The 17,953-nt window shown below is 37.9% G+C and overlaps 1 protein-coding gene across 3 annotated transcripts in view; it reads left to right on the top strand.

Moving 5' to 3' along the window:
• IQGAP2 (IQ motif containing GTPase activating protein 2) overlaps nt 1-17,101 on the top strand; it is a 130,927-nt gene extending 113,826 nt beyond the window's left edge. For all 3 annotated transcript variants that reach the window (XM_062017741.1, XM_062017739.1, XM_062017742.1), the window contains 13 exons: nt 425-649; nt 1,250-1,390; nt 1,717-1,801; nt 3,397-3,629; nt 5,025-5,157; nt 6,373-6,475; nt 8,344-8,485; nt 11,143-11,230; nt 12,082-12,294; nt 13,637-13,797; nt 14,581-14,724; nt 15,585-15,693; nt 16,175-17,101. In XM_062017741.1, coding sequence (XP_061873725.1) covers nt 425-649; nt 1,250-1,390; nt 1,717-1,801; nt 3,397-3,629; nt 5,025-5,157; nt 6,373-6,475; nt 8,344-8,485; nt 11,143-11,230; nt 12,082-12,294; nt 13,637-13,797; nt 14,581-14,724; nt 15,585-15,693; nt 16,175-16,288 — 1,891 coding nt within the window. In that variant the 3' untranslated portion in view covers nt 16,289-17,101. The remainder of the gene's footprint in view (nt 1-424; nt 650-1,249; nt 1,391-1,716; nt 1,802-3,396; nt 3,630-5,024; nt 5,158-6,372; nt 6,476-8,343; nt 8,486-11,142; nt 11,231-12,081; nt 12,295-13,636; nt 13,798-14,580; nt 14,725-15,584; nt 15,694-16,174) is intronic.
• The last annotated feature ends 852 nt before the right edge of the window (nt 17,102-17,953 follow it).

The raw sequence follows: 17,953 nt of genomic DNA, 5'->3' as shown, positions 1-17,953 counted from the left end.
AAGTGAAGCTTGAAAAAAACCCAGACACTAGGGTATCTTGCTTTTGTCCTTGAGTATTTAAAGGTGGAGAAAATCTTTGTTTTCTCTGTGTAAACATATGTTTTGTAAGTGGGGAGTGGTAGCTCATCCAGAAATGATAAAATCTTGTCTTATGCCCTTAACAGGTATTTGTTGAACAGATATTTGGGTCTGAATCAGGTATATATTAGCAGCTGCCAGTGTGCTATGTCCCAGGGACATTATTGTAACACACATAGAATTCAGAGAGTGGATTCTATAATTGTATTTTATATGAAAGCATAAGAAATAAACTGTATAAATACATTTGAACATAGAAATAAGATGATTTAAAAGTGTGGGTTTTAAAACCATAGATAACTACATACATAAGCCAGATCTAAGAACTTTTCTGTTCATTATACAGTTCTAAGGTAGACCAGATACAGGACATTGTTACTGGAAACCCCACTGTCATTAAGATGGTCGTCAGCTTCAATCGAGGTGCTCGTGGACAGAACACTCTGCGCCAGCTCCTGGCTCCAGTGGTGAAGGAGATCATGGAGGACAAGTCCCTCGTAATCAACACTAGTCCTGTGGATGTGTACAAGTCATGGGTAAACCAGTTGGAAATGCAGACTGGTGAGGCTAGGTGAGTGAGGAAGCTGGACATAGTGTATCATTTAAAAACTCAAGGTATTCCTCAGTTCTGTTGTCCTTTTCCTTCTCTGACAAATTGCACTTGTGCCTATGCATCCCTTCCCTATCTTCCAGCAGTCCCAAGTGTTTTTGAGGAAAGATGCTTGAAATACAGATGCTTTAACCTCTTCTGAGCAACAAAGGGATCCCTTTCCTGGTCATGAACTTATAAAGATTACTACACTTCAAAAGTCAGTTATCAGACTATACCATGGAAGAATTTACAGACTTCTCTCCGGGTTTTATAACAGCACATTCATAGCATCCCAGGCTTCTGAGGAGCTATACTAGGACCAGGGTGAGGAGATGCGTGCCTTAAATTAGGATTCTGCTTTTATAATTAAGGGAAGGTACATGATAGCATATGTGCTCCCATCTAAAACTGCCTCCCTCCAAAAGAAGGAAGCTAATGCATCTGAGACTTTTGTTACTAGACAACTTCATCTGTATTTGTCTGACATTTTTTTCTGTTCGTCAATGACCCGTGTGAAGCAAAGTAGTATTTTATTCCCAAACACAATTAAGTCTGGTCTATTATTTGTTTGTTTTGCAGCAAATTGCCATATGATGTCACCACAGAACAAGCATTAGCACATACAGAGGTGGTGAATAAACTTGAATCATCGATTCAGAGTTTGCGATCAGTAACCGACAAAGTTCTTGCATCCATATTCTCTTCTCTCAATATGATGCCGTAAGTGCTGGGTTAGGACTCCCCAAGCTGCAGTTAATGTACACAGTAAAGCTTCAGGGACAGAGATCCTTTCAAATTACATGGCTTGTGATATATGCCTCTTGAATGACCTCCCAGGAGAGGGAGTGGTTCTCTACCTACTGTGCTTTAGCAACCCTCTGAATGTCTCACTGTATTTGAAACTATTTATATTTTCTGTTATCATCTCATTTTATCTTTCAAGTGGCTGGGAGGAGAAAGCCAGTAACTTGGCTGACTAGAATGATTGTTCTGTGTTTTGTCTAAGACTTTCCAATATTTTTCTTTTTCATCTGTTCTACATGTAGTTATGGAATGAGGTATATAGCCAAAGTACTGAAGAGCTCACTCCATGAGAAATTCCCAGATGCAACAGAAGATGAACTATTAAAGGTAGGCTTCCGAGGGCAAATTTCCAGCAGCTGCTTCTTTTAATGCCAAAGGGCATTTTTATTGACATTAAGCTTTCTAAGGAACTGAGCATACCAGTATTTTTTGAAAGAATTTGACGCTTCTTGGGTTGCAAAGGGGTGGTGGAAGAGGAGCAGAAGGGAACTCTATTGCCATGACCTAGCTATCTTAATCTGAGTGCTCAGCAGTTCTTATGGAAGACAGTGTTCAATCTGGTTTGGATAGTAACTGTTTTTGGAAGGTTGGAATTTATCTGAAACATCCCAGGGTTTGGTTTTGTACTGTGGTCCTTACCACCAGCAATCCTTTCATGGACCTAAGGTTGTGGTCTTATTATTTTTTTCCCCTCACTTGAAGTTGTTAACATATTAAAAACAATGTATTGATATTGTAATGTAAATGCAATGACAAAAGCTTCTAAAATGGAATTGCAAGTAGATTACCACAAAACACTCAAGACACTTGTAAAAGTTGTAGGGGTGGCATTTGTACAGATTGAAAAGTAAAGTGTGAGTGATAAGCATGGTACTGGCACACTGGTGATTGCTAAACCATCACAGCCATAGCACCCTTTCAGAGGGCAAAGGGCAATTGCTCCATGAGACTTGCAGACAGCTGAAAGACCAACAGCGCTCTCAAATTGGAATATCTGCACTTCAATAAAGATGTTTACATTAGTGTTTAATTAAATGGTTCTAAAATTACAAGGTATACATTTCAATGCTATTTCCTTATTATTCAAAAAGATACCATTCAGTGTTTCTAAAAAAAAAAAAAACCCAAACCATATATACTGGTGCCTAGAGGACTTCAAACGCCTCATATGAAAAATTGTGCTTTTATGTATTTTAAAAATGCATTTAAATCCTTGCAAGTAGCACTTGTGGCATACTTCTGTGCATCACTCCAACAATACAGATTAAGATATTGCTGAACTTATGAAAAAAAAATAGTAGCAAACAGAGCACAAGGCAACCAGTAGAAAAATTTTAAGTTGGAATTTCTGCAGCTGACTATACACAAACTTTAGAAAAAATGCATTAAAAAAAATCCCGTGAGTTTCTGAGATCAAGAATGATTTGAAGGCACCATCTGCACAATACAAGTTACTGTAACATCATTATAGAAGTTGCCATTTGGAAAATCTGATCTCTAGTCTTTTAGGGCTGCATGCAGTCCTTAAGAGAAACAATGGGTCCCTTGTCAATGAATGCATTAAATGCTGGCAGATCTCTGTAGCACTTTAGAGAATGAGCCTCTTGAGCTTAACCTTGCAAAATCTAGAAGAAAGATGGGCTGAATTTGTCTCTGTGTTCAACTCAATGCTTTGTATTAGCTGACTTAAACCCAGCACCAAATTGAAATGTAGTTGTAAATGTTTGTGGCTGATGTTTACAGAGGTGTTGTAAGATAAAAGACCCCAAGCTCTTTCATTTAGCCACACAGAAAACATATGTCTTCAGGATTCCTCTAGCACCATTTCCTACTGTGTATTTCAGAAGTTGAAATGATTGTTCATGTTTTGTAAAATGTAATTACTGTGTGCAAAGGGAAGATCTCTTTTTATTTTCTTTTAGATTGTCGGCAACCTCCTGTACTACCGTTACATGAACCCTGCCATTGTTGCTCCTGATGGTTTTGATATAATTGATATGACAGCTGGGGGCCAGATACACCCTGACCAGAGGAGAAACCTAGGCTGTGTGGCAAAAGTTCTTCAACATGCAGCTTCTAACAAACTCTTTGAAGGAGAGAGTGAACATTTGTCATCTATGAACGCTTACCTCTCTCAGACATACCAGAAGTTCAGGTATGCAGAGCGCTCACAAATACCTACACAGTAAGAACACTCCTTTAGGATAAGTAAGACAGGTAGACTCCTTGTTTATAGGAATTCGCTGCTCAGAGTTAAAAATATTGTGTGGTCTGCCATAAGGAAGACCTCACTGCTGAGGAAGTTGATGCAGGAATCAAGGTTGAATTTTTGCTTGAGTATTACTCTGAGAGCTGATCATCTCTGCTGGCTTGGTTTCAGGAAGGCTTTCTTATTGCAAACACAGCTTGTAAGAGCGGTGTGGCACTATTTGATATCCAGCAGAAAAATGTGATTTTTTGGTCAGGAGGACAGATGTATATTTTGTCTAAGGAAAAATCTAAATGGTCAGGAGAAGTTTGTGGATTTTTGTTTTATTCTTTCATCTTTGCTGAGAGATTCCATGCAGATTTTTTTCTTTGATCTTGCACAGTCACAGGGAAGGGCACATTTTGTGACACTGTGGGATGGAAGTTCTTTTGTATTATTGCCCATGTTTCTGGGTGATTGCTATTATTATCTTGACATGTTGTTGAGTCTTATGACAAACTCACTTTCAGAACTTCTACCTTTGGTGTCTGCCCTTCATGAAAGCAAGTGTACCTGCCCATATAATGGGTTTCACTGAGTACTCATTAACACAAAGTACTTCAACTTAGGCCTTCTGTTTATTGAAGCGTTTAAGGGCATGATATAAGCATGAGGTAACAATACAGTAAAAAGCACTATAGTATGAATAACATTCTAACAAAAGAAAACCTACTCTAGTTGGCCCTTTGATTACTACAATAGGAAGACTTCCTCTCCTAATTAAGCTAACCTTACACAAAACTAAGTGACTGCACTCCATACTTTAACTAAATCTTCTTTAGATACCAACAGCCACTGCTGTCAGTTGCCTGTTCCCCTCATATGCACCCAGCAACTGCAATTGCAGTGTCAGCTATGTTAAAAGCTACCAGCTGTGGCTAGATGTCTTATGCATTTATGAACTTGTGCAGGAATTTGTCCAAACCCTTCGAAACTTTTGAGATCATCTACCTCCTTTCCCAATGTGGAAGTCCACTTGCAACCTGTGAAACATTAAGTATAGACTTCTCCAAGTGTTTAAAATTTACCAACTTATCACTTCCTGTTGAACAAGGAGAAAAAACCCCAAACCTTTAAAACAATCTTCCACCGCCTGTCAAGAAAAGACAGAACACTGTCATTTTTATTAATGTTAAATGCATTGTTTCCAAAAGGTCTCTTCAAACACTAAGTGACAATTACAAGAACAATTTTGACATACATCAATGACTTGATTGTGATTTCTTTTTTAATTTTTTTCTTTAATGTAGGCTTACTAAAGTGAGCCTATAGACAATGATATTCTTTCTCATTTTCTCTTAGGAACTTTTTTCAAGCAGCATGTGATGTTCCTGAACCAGAGGAGAAATTCAATATTGATGAATACTCTGACATGGTGACCCTTAGCAAACCTGTCATATATATCTCCATTGAAGAAATTATCAATACCCATTCAGTAAGTCAACGAAAACATACTAGTCAATAGACTAAAGTCCATAGATTATTATACGCTTGCAATAAACTGTCTCTCAGGAAGTCTTAGTATTAATCCTTCCTTTTAAAATAATTTCTTCAGTTCATTTCTGAAATGGTCTGGAACTGAATATTAGATTGCCTTTTTCCTAGAAGACTGCTTCCATGTAAAAAGCATAATCTTGAATAAGAAGTAGAATGTAATATTTTTTTATGAGAGGAACAATTATGTTCTAATGTAGTATGACATTTCTAACTTATTTATACTTACAAATACTTCCATTTATACTTAAAAATGCCTCTCTGTCTTGGCCAAGAAAGTGACACCAATTTGAGGAAGCTCCTTTGACTCTGGGAGTAGAGGAAAACTCAGTGTATTTTGTGACTCTAGCACTCTGTCATATTTTGTTGGATGCAAATGCACAATTTACAGGGACTGAAGCTGTGGCACCCTGCCAGTTGTTTATCATTACTGAGGAACAGATTAACTGAAGTCTGTAGTATGAGTCATTATTGTGCAAGTTAAACATCTACAACATGATTCTCCTAAAGCTGAGATATCACTGTCTCCTGACATCCAAACTGACCCCTGCCTGCCTGCTCTCTCCCCTAAAAAGCCCACACACCTCCCAACACTCCCTCAAAAAGCACACAAACTCTACAAAGAACCACAGATACACTATGGAAACAGTGCAGCCTGATCAAGGTGAACCTGCTTTAGCAGGCAACTGGACTGAATTATTCGTAGAGGTCCCTTCCAGCCCTTGCTGTTCTGTGACATTTGGTATCACTGATGCTATTGTAAGCTACTCGGATACACAGAAAATGTCTTTCTGTGGACCATAAACACTGTCTTAATACCTCTCTGTGCATAGTTCAGGATGCAGCACTGAAAGGCTCTGCTTGGGATTATCACCCTTTACTGTGAGATACTTTGTTGGTCCTAAAGTGAATCTTAACTTCTGCTCAGCCATGATGTTTGTCACTCTGGAGACGATTTCCATAGGAGCATGGCAAGCTGTTTTACAGCAAGAGCAATTCTCAACTCTAGAACTGAGCGTTTTTCTTCCTCTTGAGTCCCCCATAATCCTGAGCACACCAAGTCTGTTTTCCAGCATTTAGTCTCTTGATTTATTTAACAAGGCACTGGGAATGTTGATGGATGTGGGACTATGACTTCATTTGTGTTTATTTATAGCTACTGTTAGAACATCAGGATGCCATTGCCACTGAGCCCAATGACCTGCTGAATGAATTGCTAGAAGGGCTGGGACCTGTTCCTGATGTAGAGTCTTTCCTTGGTATGCTGTTCTTTATCTTTATGGATAGCCTCACTGTAGGGGCAGAATTAAATGGGAACTTGATTTAAATATTCTCATGTCTCTGATCATGACAGCTTTTTTGTTTAATATACAATTATTTTCTGGACACTTTTTGTAACATTTAAACTTCTAACTGTAGTATTCATATTAAAGGTTTATGCTGTGATTCAAAATCCAAACATTAACAATGTTTTTAGGAGAATGACTCAATTGTGCACAAATTGCAGTTAGAAAACAAGTTGTTTTTAATTAGCTGATCTGAAGATTTGATAATGTTGGCTGGAAACTTACAAAATGTGCGCAGGGAATTAAAGCAGCTGGGTTTTTTTTTTCTTATTTTTGCAATGACCCCATGTTCTGGCTTAGGCCCATCAGGGAACAAAAGACCAAGATTAGCCTCAAGTACCAAAGACCTGAGGATTGCCAAAACAGACCAGGCTACTCGGCCTGGGGAGGAAAACAGAAAATAATTTAATGCAACATCAACTAAAGCATAACCATAAAACCCCAAAACATAACCAACACAAAACAACAGGGTACAACAATGAAGAGTCCAATCAGCCCTTTAAGAACACCATCTCCCCACTCCTCCCCTCTTCCTGGGCTCAGAGCCCTGATCCTGGTGTTTTTACGTCCTCCCTGCACCACCCCCCCCCCGCCCCCCCCCCCCCCCCCAACCTGCCTCCCTCGAACGGCCCAGGGGGCCAGGGAATGGGGGTTTCAGTCAGTCTATTCATGATGGCTCCTGCCATTTGTTTCTCCTCAGGGCAGGTGGGTTCCTCACTGATCCTCCCTGCTCCAGTGCAGGGTCCCTCACAGGCCGGGCAGCCCTGCATGGGCCACTCTGATGTGCATTCATCCCAAAGGCTGCAGCTCTTCTCTGCCTCTTGTGTGGGGCTGCTCCGTGGCCTGCAGGCTCTCCAGCACGGCCTGAGCCATGGCCGCCTCCTCACGGTCTCTCGTCCATCTGGGTTCACTCACCTGGAGCTGCTGTTGGCTCTCAGTCCTGCCATTGCCCTGCATGGGTTGCAGGGGCACAGCTGCGTTCTCACCATGGCTTACAGTGGGGTCTCTGGTCTGGTGCTCCTCCTTTCGTCCTCTTTCTCTGACTGTGGAGTCCACATGGTCGCCTCCATCTTGTATCACTCTTACACCTCTCAACAGCATTTCAAATTCCCATCCCTAACTAGTGATGGCAGAGGCGCCAGATTGGCCCAGCCAGGCCGGAGGTGGATGTGAACCCAGGAGCCAAAGGAGAGTCCAAAAACTCTTCACCAGGGCTTCACTACAACTCCCTCCCCCTGTTACCAAGCAAAAGCTGCTCCTTGCTAAACCATGACATCCAAATATAAAATTGCATAATTTTTCAAACTTCATTTTTTAGAAAGTTGTAAGGAATAAAAGTGACTTTTAATTTGCTTTAATTATAGTAAGACATGAATTGTTTAGAAAGTAGCTAAGATGTAATGAATAAGGTCAAGCAAAGAGCTTTTTAACATCGCTGCTACTCTTTCATTTTCACTATCATTGCATGTTAGGACAAAGGATGTTAAATTGTTTATATTCTTTGAAAAGATAAGTGAGTCTCTTGCACAACAGTAGCTTGAAAGCAAGAGTTAGTGGTATTTCCAAAATGTTCTAACTGGGTTTACAAGTAGCTGACTTATGTTTTTAATTGTTCAGTGTTCAAAAAGAGACCACTTCTGAAGTGGAAGGAATGGCTGTGGTATTTAATAGACTTAACATTTTTGATGATTTACAGTGACCTATCTGGGGTCTTGTTTGCTTCATGCATTGAATCATGGGAAAGTTGGCAAATTTGAAGTAAAAGATGTTTCCTTTTATAGGGGAAGGAGCTGTTGATTCCAATGACCCCAACAGGGAAAGCACGTTGAATCAACTTGCAAAAACAGAGATTTCACTGTCTCTGACAAGCAAATACGAGTTACGAGAAGGAGAAGATCAGGATCTCAAAAGCCTGATGATAAAGTAAGTTTTGCTCAAAACCTTATGTTCTGGTGTCACTTTTTGTGTATTGGCTTGATTTATTTTAAAAAGTTGCTTCCATGCTGCTGTCGTGCCTAAGTGCACTTTTGAGATGTTGAGTGCACTCAGTTTGTAAAAGCTATTTTGTGTTCAGTCCTGTTCAAACTTTTGCAAAAGTCTGAAAAACTGTTAGTTTTTGCAAAAAGCTTACAGAAAGATAAAGATACTGCCACTTGTGTTTTGGAGCATGACTGGTCATTAACATCGTAAATGCTTTCCCACGAAGCTGTAAAAGCATTCTGCTTTAAAATACCACAGCTTTGGGACAGTGGAGATGAAAAGCTGTCTAGTCTTGGAAGAGGCAGACACTACCATGCTGCCTTCCCCCACCTCTCAAAAGAAAACACTTCCCTGACATTCTGCCATCAAGAATTCAAACAGGATGTGAGTGTCATTTCCGCAGGAATAGTGCATGCTTTTACTCAGGGAAAGAAAATGATCCTTAATTCTTTTTGGTGAGCAAATTAAGAAATGGTTACCCTGTTACTCTGAGGTGTAGCCTAATTCTAGTTGAAAATATTTTTAGAAAAGCACTTAGTATCAAATATTGGCACCTGTCTTTTGAAGTAATTTCAAGCTATCCAGAACAAGGATTGTCTCATAAAATGCTGGTGCTTCCTTAACAAAGGACAGACCAGGATGATGCTCTCCTCTACTACTACACTTGTTTTTACCCTGTGAGTGTGGAATTTAGAAGTTCACTTTGAAGTGAATTACAGGACAGGGGGTTTACAACTTTGCAAGCATGGAGAGAGTTTACTCCTTTGTAAGCACTAGGAGTGTAGATAAAGGTTGTAATTAAATTCTAATTTATGATATTTCTTTTTCCAAATAATAATTAAAAAAAACCCAGTAAACAGAATTTATTAGGTTAAATGCAAAGTTTTAAAGAAACTTCTTATCTATAATGTCTGTAGCAAGTAAAGCAATTTCTATAAAAGCCAAAAGTGCCTGCTTAAAGTCTGGAAAAAAATCTCATTTCAAGTGCAAGAAAACTCTTACTATTCATTCTAAAAAGGAATAGGAGTTTTTCCACTGTTATTGCACATATTTTATCTGAATTTTAAACAAGAAAACACTGAGGGACTGAGGGTTTTTCTGTAACTTACCAAAGATTTTTTGGCACCCCTGTCTAGAGGTCTCTAAGGTGATCTTGAGTGCACAGGTTCCACATGCCAAATGGCAGGTGAGGGAGAAGACATCCAGACTTAAGTGGGATGTTCCTGGAAAACAGAGCTGAACAGCTTTGAAAACCAAAGGGAGAGGAGGTGGAAATAAGCGTTGTATCTTACTGGCCATATCAGCACCTGTTCCTAAGGCAGTGCATAAAGCAATGCTGTTCTACACACATTAATGTAGGCTGTACGTTAATGTGGCCAAAAAAGACTAACAGAAGTTATGTTGGGCAGAGAAAGCCAGCAATGATTTTGAGATAGCCCAAATGAATCAATTTTAGGGAAATTTTCTGGTATTGATCGGGTGAGTTTTTTCCTCTCAAACTGGAAGGGATTCCAAGAGAATTCGTGAAGGAAAAACACATTATCAGCAGTCCTTCAGAAGCTGTTGAATGTGCTAAAGCTGCTTGGTGAAATTAACAGCATCTCTGGATGAGCAAACTAGTTTCCAAGTTGTCTCCTTCATATGGAATGAGCAGTGCTTCTGGTCTGCATGTGCTGTCAGTCATTCTTACCTTGCTGCCATTTCCATGGGTGCTTGGACCACGCCCAAATATTCAGTGGTTTTGGACAACGTTGCCTGTATACGAATAAATCTTTTGTCCTATTTCATTGAAAACTTCTAGTCCCGAAAACACCAGGAAAACCACCAACTTTATGTAGGTAAACTATCATTTTAAAATAAGTCATGAAGTTTTATCACAGAAGCCTTGATCATACTTAGACATTTGCCTGGGAAAATTAAGCTGTATTTTTAAGTTTCTGTTATTTTTTAATAATAATAAGCTACATCTCACTTGTAGTGGTGTCCTCTAAATTAACAGAATTTTGAAGCAGGATGTTCTTGGAAGTGTTATTAATGAAGAGATAGTAGGATTGAGATAATTTCTTACCAAAAAAAGGACCAGTTTACATATCAGGGTGTAGCAGCTTCCTTTTTTTAGCAAGGAAATTGCCACTAAAGAAGTATCTGCCCTTAAGTGATGTATGTAAATGTGCTGTGTCAGATGTAAAATTCCTTTAGAAGTTCAGCAGTTTTGAGTGCATTTCCTCTTCAGACAGTAAACATGACCCTTAATGGAACTATGTGTGGCTCAGGCTTTGCTGTTTTGTCATGATTGTAGTTAAAATCCACATGCGAGATGTATGGATTTTTATTATGTTAATGGCAACTGTTTCACGTGTTAGTCACGTCTTTTCTAAAGTAAGAGGGAAAAGTAGGTATGTGTTTCTCTAGTCAGACTTGTGTAGAAGCCATATGTTCAACATTATTAATGGAAACTCTGAAACGTAAAAAGTTAGGGAAGGTAAACATTACCAAGTACGCATAATAGAGGAGCTTGCTAGTTTTACTGCTGAAGAAATGAAATGCACAAGTGATCCAATGACAATTGTTTTGTAATATCCATATATCCTTTTTAAAAGGACCAAAAGACTTATTGTGGACGTGATACGAACACAGCCAGGGGATACACTCTTAGAAATATTAGAAACACCAGCCACTGCACAACAGGTAAGTGCCATGACACTTCCTAAGTAGGGAAGAAAAATATGTATTTTATTATAGCTATTTGAAAACCTGAAAATATCTCTGACAGCATTCTCCACCACTTTATAATAGTGAAATCATTGTTTATGTTTTTAGAGTACTCAGATGGAGAGCCTTCAAAATGTGAAACTTGCGTATTTTCTTTTACTGTATAATCAGCAACGGCCCCAGAAGAAGAGAAAAATTAAGTCTTTCTGTCAACTGGCACTACTAGAATAATACTTTTTCTTTACCTTTTTTGAAAATAGAGTCTTTCCTATGTTAATACAATAAAATAGCCCGAGGTTAATCCGAGTTTGTTGGGTTTTTTTCTCATGAACTTCAATATCTTAACTCAAGTTCCCTGACAGTTTATTTGCTTAAGCAATGCAGGCAAACATCTGCCTGAAAAACTACTGCTATCCTCAGTATGGGAACTGAGTGGGAAGAGCTCACAGTTGAAGACTTACCCATAGGTACTGACACACATAGCTACAGCTCAATAATGCACACATTTTAGGTTACCTCAGCATGTTTGCATGGAAGGGACACGTGTGGGATCTGGACAGTCTTTTCACAACTAAGTGTAGTCTTGGTCTATCTGATTTTTAGACATGCTTTGATTTATTGAAATGCATGTCTAGCTGTAGTGATTAGTTACTCAAGGTAAGTCAAATGGCTTAGTAAACAGAGTACTGTCAGCCCATATGGTAAAAGGATATAAATAAAGCTTACACTTTGGTTCTTGATAATCTCCTTTGAGAGTCCAATGTACTTGAATATTTAACTGTTATGAGTTGGAAAGTAACTGTTCTGGATATTTTTTATTAACTTAGGAATCTGAGCACTTGAAACTTGTAGAAAAACGTGTCATCTTAGATTCCAAAACTCCAGAGAAAATTAAGCACAATCAGTCTATTTTTGAAGATGGGCAGCTACCAATAGAACAAAAGAAAAGGAAGCTTCAGAGAAATCTTCGGACACTGGAACAAGCGGGACTAGTGTCTTCAGCAACCAAGTATCAGGAGATCATAAATGAGATTGCTAAGGTAAATGGAACATCCTTCCATGTATATTGATGGGTTTTAGGCATGTTTCTTAAATCCATTCCAGCTAGAGGTATACAACAAAGAATGGTACACTAAATCACTGAGGTATCCACACAAGAAACAAATCACCTTTTTTTACCAGCAAATAAGTGAAAGACAGTATTCCCATGTATAACTACCTGAATGGAATGACATAAAATTGTAGATTTTGTTATCCAGATTTGATATTGATATGGTTTAAACTTCTCCAGTACAGCATGCTTCCATATAGCTTTTTGTATTTTAAAAGGAAACAGGATCACCCACCAGTGTTTCAATAATTAATGTACTCTTGATAAGGTTTAAAAAGAATTTTTAAACCCTCAAAACATTAGAGATCAGTATTAACACTGATCTGCAGTGGTTGGACAGGACACAAGTAAAACAGTGGGCCAATGCAATGCTTATTCTGGGGTTGATAAAGCACTAGGCCTGTTGTATACAAATTGGCAAATCCTGTTTCAAATCTGCAGCCAATACTGGCTGTAAGAATTCTAGTGTATTGGATTGTCTGTAATTACTCATGAGCAAATTACTCATAGATCACATGAATGAGTTACATTATTTAAAGTAAGTGTTTTTTAAAGATGCAAGTATATTTGGATATATTAATTAGTAAATAATTCTGTTGAGCAAGTCTCTAATATAATTATGTCACGTTGCACCCACTCTGAAGTGCCATTTTAAAGCCCTGTTCAAGTGTCTGCATCTACTTCTACTTGAGATGAAACCGTTCCACATGTGTATATTTAGTGGCCCATTCATTTTTATTTCTTATCTTTTAATCAATCCTAGATGCTTTGTTCTGAGCCATTAGGCAATCTGAAGATTAGGATGCACCTCAGGACTGGAGAAGCTGGGTTTATTTTACTTTCAAGTACCTCAGCTCAACCGTTACCTTCAATGCAAGCTTTAGCTATCAGTAGCTAGTTCTTATCTAATAGAAGCCCAAGATCTCATTTCTTAGGCCTCTCACCAGAAACTAGCTTTGAGAAGTCTCTGTGCTATGAATAGAAGCTTTCCTTATAGTTTTCCACATGACTTCTGTGTCTATCATGCCCCAGAGTTCACAGCAGAGAATACCACCACTTGTATAGGAGGAGTAGTGCAAGTGCCATCTTCCCTGCAGTCACGCAAACTGTGGTACTCACTACTTGTACTGTGCTTCTGAGAGCTAACATCACAGTTCATATTTTCTCCCGGTAATTAAGTCAGACTGCTTAATTACAGATTTGATTGGTAATAAGTTGAGACTTTCTAAATATTGAATTAATGAATCAGTTACATTAATAAATTTATTTAGGATATCCGGAATCAAAGAAGATATAGACATCATCGAAAAGCTGAATTGGTGAAACTCCAACAGACTTTGAATGCACTGAACTCCAAGACGGCATTTTATGAAGAACAAATTAATTATTACAACACCTACATAAAAACTTGTTTAGACAACTTAACAAGAAAGTGAGTGGAGTCTTCTTGTCTTTTAATGTTTCAGTGTTTTTTATCAGGAGGGGAGTGCAGGTGTTAGTCTGAAGTTGGAAGTTGTGATTCTAATAAATTTATAATCCATGGGATAAAAAGTCCACAGGAGTTGTCACTGACTTCAGTCAAAACCTTAAAAGTGTGAAGTCTTGCATTTATTTAAATCTGCCGTACAGAAAGTTGGCTGAGGTGTACATGTTTTCAATATACTTAATTGGTGCTACTTTGCAGATCCATTAGCATGCTTTGAAGTCATGCAGCCTGGAGAAGTAATTATTGATTTTCTTCATTAAAAGGATTAGGTTTTGTCTTTAGAATGGGAAAGGGGGAAAAAAGTGCCCAAAGAATTTTGCTTTTCAGGGATGATGCAGTTACTTGAGAGCAGCACCCCCTGCCAATGCCACTGAAGTGTCAAAATGAAAACGTTTTACATCAACGGTGTTTTCCCAGTGCATATCTCACTGACTTCTAATGACCAATCTTATTAATACCTACATCACTGGATCAGGCTTGCACTTCACAGTAGAGTTTAAACAAGTGTTAAAAAGTTTTGATTCTAGAATAACTGCTAAAATGTTTAGACTATTCATTGTGTGCTAAAAATCTCTCTGATTCTTAGATTTGTTTTGAACATTAACTCTGTTTATTAATAGCTGTTCCAGAAGGTAGAGTAAAGGAAAACTAAATGCGGCTAGAAGAGTAGCTCAAGTATGAAAGACCTAGTAGATTAAATAAAAGCCATTTTTCTTGTTCTCTTCCCAGAAATTCACGGAGGTCAATTAAGCTAGATGGAAAAGAAGAGGCAAAGGGAAGTAAAAAACTGAAGCAGACCTCATTAAAGTACACAGCTGCAAGACTGCATGAAAAAGGTGTCATCCTAGAAATTGAAGATCTTCAAACCAACCAGTAAGCATGGAATAAAACAACCCTAATCAACAGCTTGTTAAGGGGCCTGGCTTTTGTTAAAAGAAAGCTTCTTCATAATTTCCTCTATTATACCTCAAATTACCTCAGATAAAGCCTAATTGTCATATTTTGTTTTTCCCTTGTACCCTGCTATAAGATTACCTTGGAAAAATATTTGAATAAGCCTATTTTAGCTTTGCCTTAGATGGGAGTAGTACAAGAGGAGAGGCACACTTACTGCTAATGACTGACTTGTTAAGCAGTTTTAGTGTGTGAGGATTTTTTTATTTATTTACTGACCAGTTAGCTCCATATAACTGAGTAAAATCCCTGATTTTTTGCAGTGTGAATGGGTGTGATGGTTTAGCATTGCTTTTAAATCTATCCATTTTTAGACCACTGTAGTGAGTCCTCCATCCTCTGTACCCTTCCATCCATCTTTTGCATGGAAAAAAATTGTTTGGTTTTTTTAAGTGGGTTCATTAGGCAGAGGAAGCCACAAACTGAAATCAGAGAAGGGTGGATATGCACCTGTGAGGAGCACTCAGGCACGATAGAACAGAAATCTGTCCACCTTGTTCCCATGCTGTGGATGTTTGGTCATCTCTGTTCCATGAAGTTCCCACAGCCCATGTTTTTCCACTATAAAAACACTTCAGAGCTCTTTATTCCATACCATATGCACACCTGACTGTCTCAAAGACAACACTGCAGAGTAGGGATAGAGTGGTTCATTCTACACCATTTACAATGGTACAGTGAAAGTTGGTTTGTGTTCTGTAGGATTTTTCCGCAAAACTCTCTGGACTACACAAAACTGCACAGCATATGTAACCACTTAGCTTTCTCTTTCCTTCAAGGTTTAAGAACGTGATGTTTGATATCACACCTGGAGAAGAAGTGGGTGATTTTGAAATCAAAGCAAAATTTCTGGGTGTTGAGATGGAAAAAGTGCAGCTCCATTTCCAGGTAGTTTGAATTTTGTTATTTTGCTATATAGCCACAGTTGCATTTCTTCCAAGTATAAACTATTGCAAACTTTTCTTAAGTATTCATAAACTGTTGAATCAGTACAGAGCAGCAGATCATGTGTGCAATAAGTACGTAACTCCTGTGGGATGTTGCACATTGGAATTAGGTTAATGTTTATATTGGGGCAACTGCATGAAACCAAATGCCACATTAATTCAGTGGCAAGCAGCAAACACCAAAAGAAAATTAAAATATACAGCATTTCCTCTGGTTTCCTATCACTGATAGTCTACAACTTGGGATCTAGAGAATAGACACCTATCTACCTATTCTTCACCTACCCAATAGTTGCTTGTAATTGTTTCAGTTGTGAAGGTCCTGGAGTTTGATACAGTTATGACATGATGAAAATGACCCCATATTGTTGCTGTAATGTATGGATTCAAACAGAGACTAACAATCTTATTTCTAACTACAGGATTTGCTTCAGATGCAGTATGAAGGCGTGGCTGTAATGAAAATGTTTGATAAAGCTAAAGTGAATGTGAACCTGCTCATATTCTTGTTGAATAAGAAGTTCTATGGAAAATGAGTTTCTTCAGATATCATGGACTGCATCCATCAGCGGGAAGTCTATTCAGTATGTTTTTTTGCTTTTAAATATTTGGTTTAAGTTTTTTGGATGCTTCTTAACTTTAAAAAACCCTAAAACACCAAATGTTCAGAGGAATGTACACAGTGCCTTTTCAGCATTGATAATTAAGCAAAAAAACAGGAAACAGATTAAACAGTTCCAGATTTCACTGGTGTTGGTACTTTCAAATCAAAATACTGTTTAGGACGCTCTGCTATTGTGATTTGTATGGATTTTAAGGTAGGCAGAAATTGAATTTAGTTGAATATATAAATCTCTTCCTATTAAAACATTTTAAAATTACCTCAGATATATAATATAGTTCTTATTAGACTTTTGAGTATTTACCAAAAGAAATCTGGATTTGTTTCGAGGGGATAGTTTGGGCAAATATTTAGTTACATACTAAGCCTGTTTTCTGGCAGTTGTCAATTGTAAAGCAAACTTATTGTGCAATTCAAAATTTTTTATAGGTAATTATAAAGTGACAATAACGTCTTACTGCACAAAAAGATATTTTGTGATTCATTCCTACTAAATGCACTACTGCCTCATGTAAGATGACATTTTCTACTTTCACAGCCTTTGGAGTGGCATTGGGGAAATCTGAATAGTGAACAGTTGTTGTTCACTTTGAAGTATTTGAATACATAAATTGTGCCTGTCTTTTTTTTTTGTAAGAAAACAAATGCAATAAAATCAGTATTTAGATTAGTTTTTTAAATATTCTTTGGAGATTGTTCTATGTGAAATAAACATTACCTAATTAAACTGGCTTAGTTCCTGAATTTCATTTAAGAGTCATTAAATCATCAACCCAGATGGTAGTGAAAGCACTTCTTCAGTGTTTGCATAAAATTGAATCCAATTAACTTGATTGCTCTCACTGTACACTTTGGGAAGGTTTCTCAGCAGTGAAGTCTTCATGGCCTATGATGATGTTCTTGCTGATTAACTTTCAGTTGTATCTACAGAGCAGAAGTGTTTTCACCAGGTAATGTGATAAATATGTAAACCAAGATAAAATATTCCTACTGTCACTTTTCTCATGACAAATATTTTAAAACATGGACATTGCGATATTGTGATATGTGTGTTAAAAGCAAACATTAAATGGGTATTAGTTCTGAAGGTGGAATATGCCAGTGTAAAGTCAGTGGCAGACACACAGACTATGAGTTTAGTTGGTATACTGGCCCCTGGTATTGTAGAAGCTGACAAATTATTACACTTTTTTCAAGATAAATATTCATACATGGCATTACATTTGTATACTTTACTACCTTAAAACAGCTGTTGTCCCTAAGTAAAAGGTAAACAGCTCCTACATGCTTCTATTTTCCTTCTAGATAGTTATGTATAATCCATTTTAATATAACACAAATGCTGCAGTATTAATACCCTGGTTCACTTAAAATAGCTGTATTGGAGGGTGAAAACACCTACTAACTACTCAGTTCTAATACAAACAGCATGTTCCTTGGTTATTTCCTGACGTACACAAGCTTAGGAAAGCTTATTTGGTTCCCAGGTAATGACATATATGAAAGGTACTGTGTGTATGCTAGCATTCACCTTATGCAATCATTTCTTGGGCTTCCTGTTCCTCCAGTGCACATCAAA

This window comes from Colius striatus, chromosome Z (assembly GCF_028858725.1).
Source record: "Colius striatus isolate bColStr4 chromosome Z, bColStr4.1.hap1, whole genome shotgun sequence".
In the NCBI taxonomy this organism is placed as follows: domain Eukaryota; kingdom Metazoa; phylum Chordata; class Aves; order Coliiformes; family Coliidae; genus Colius; species Colius striatus.
Note: the sequence above shows the minus strand (reverse complement) of the source record. Positions and strands in the feature narration are given on the sequence as shown.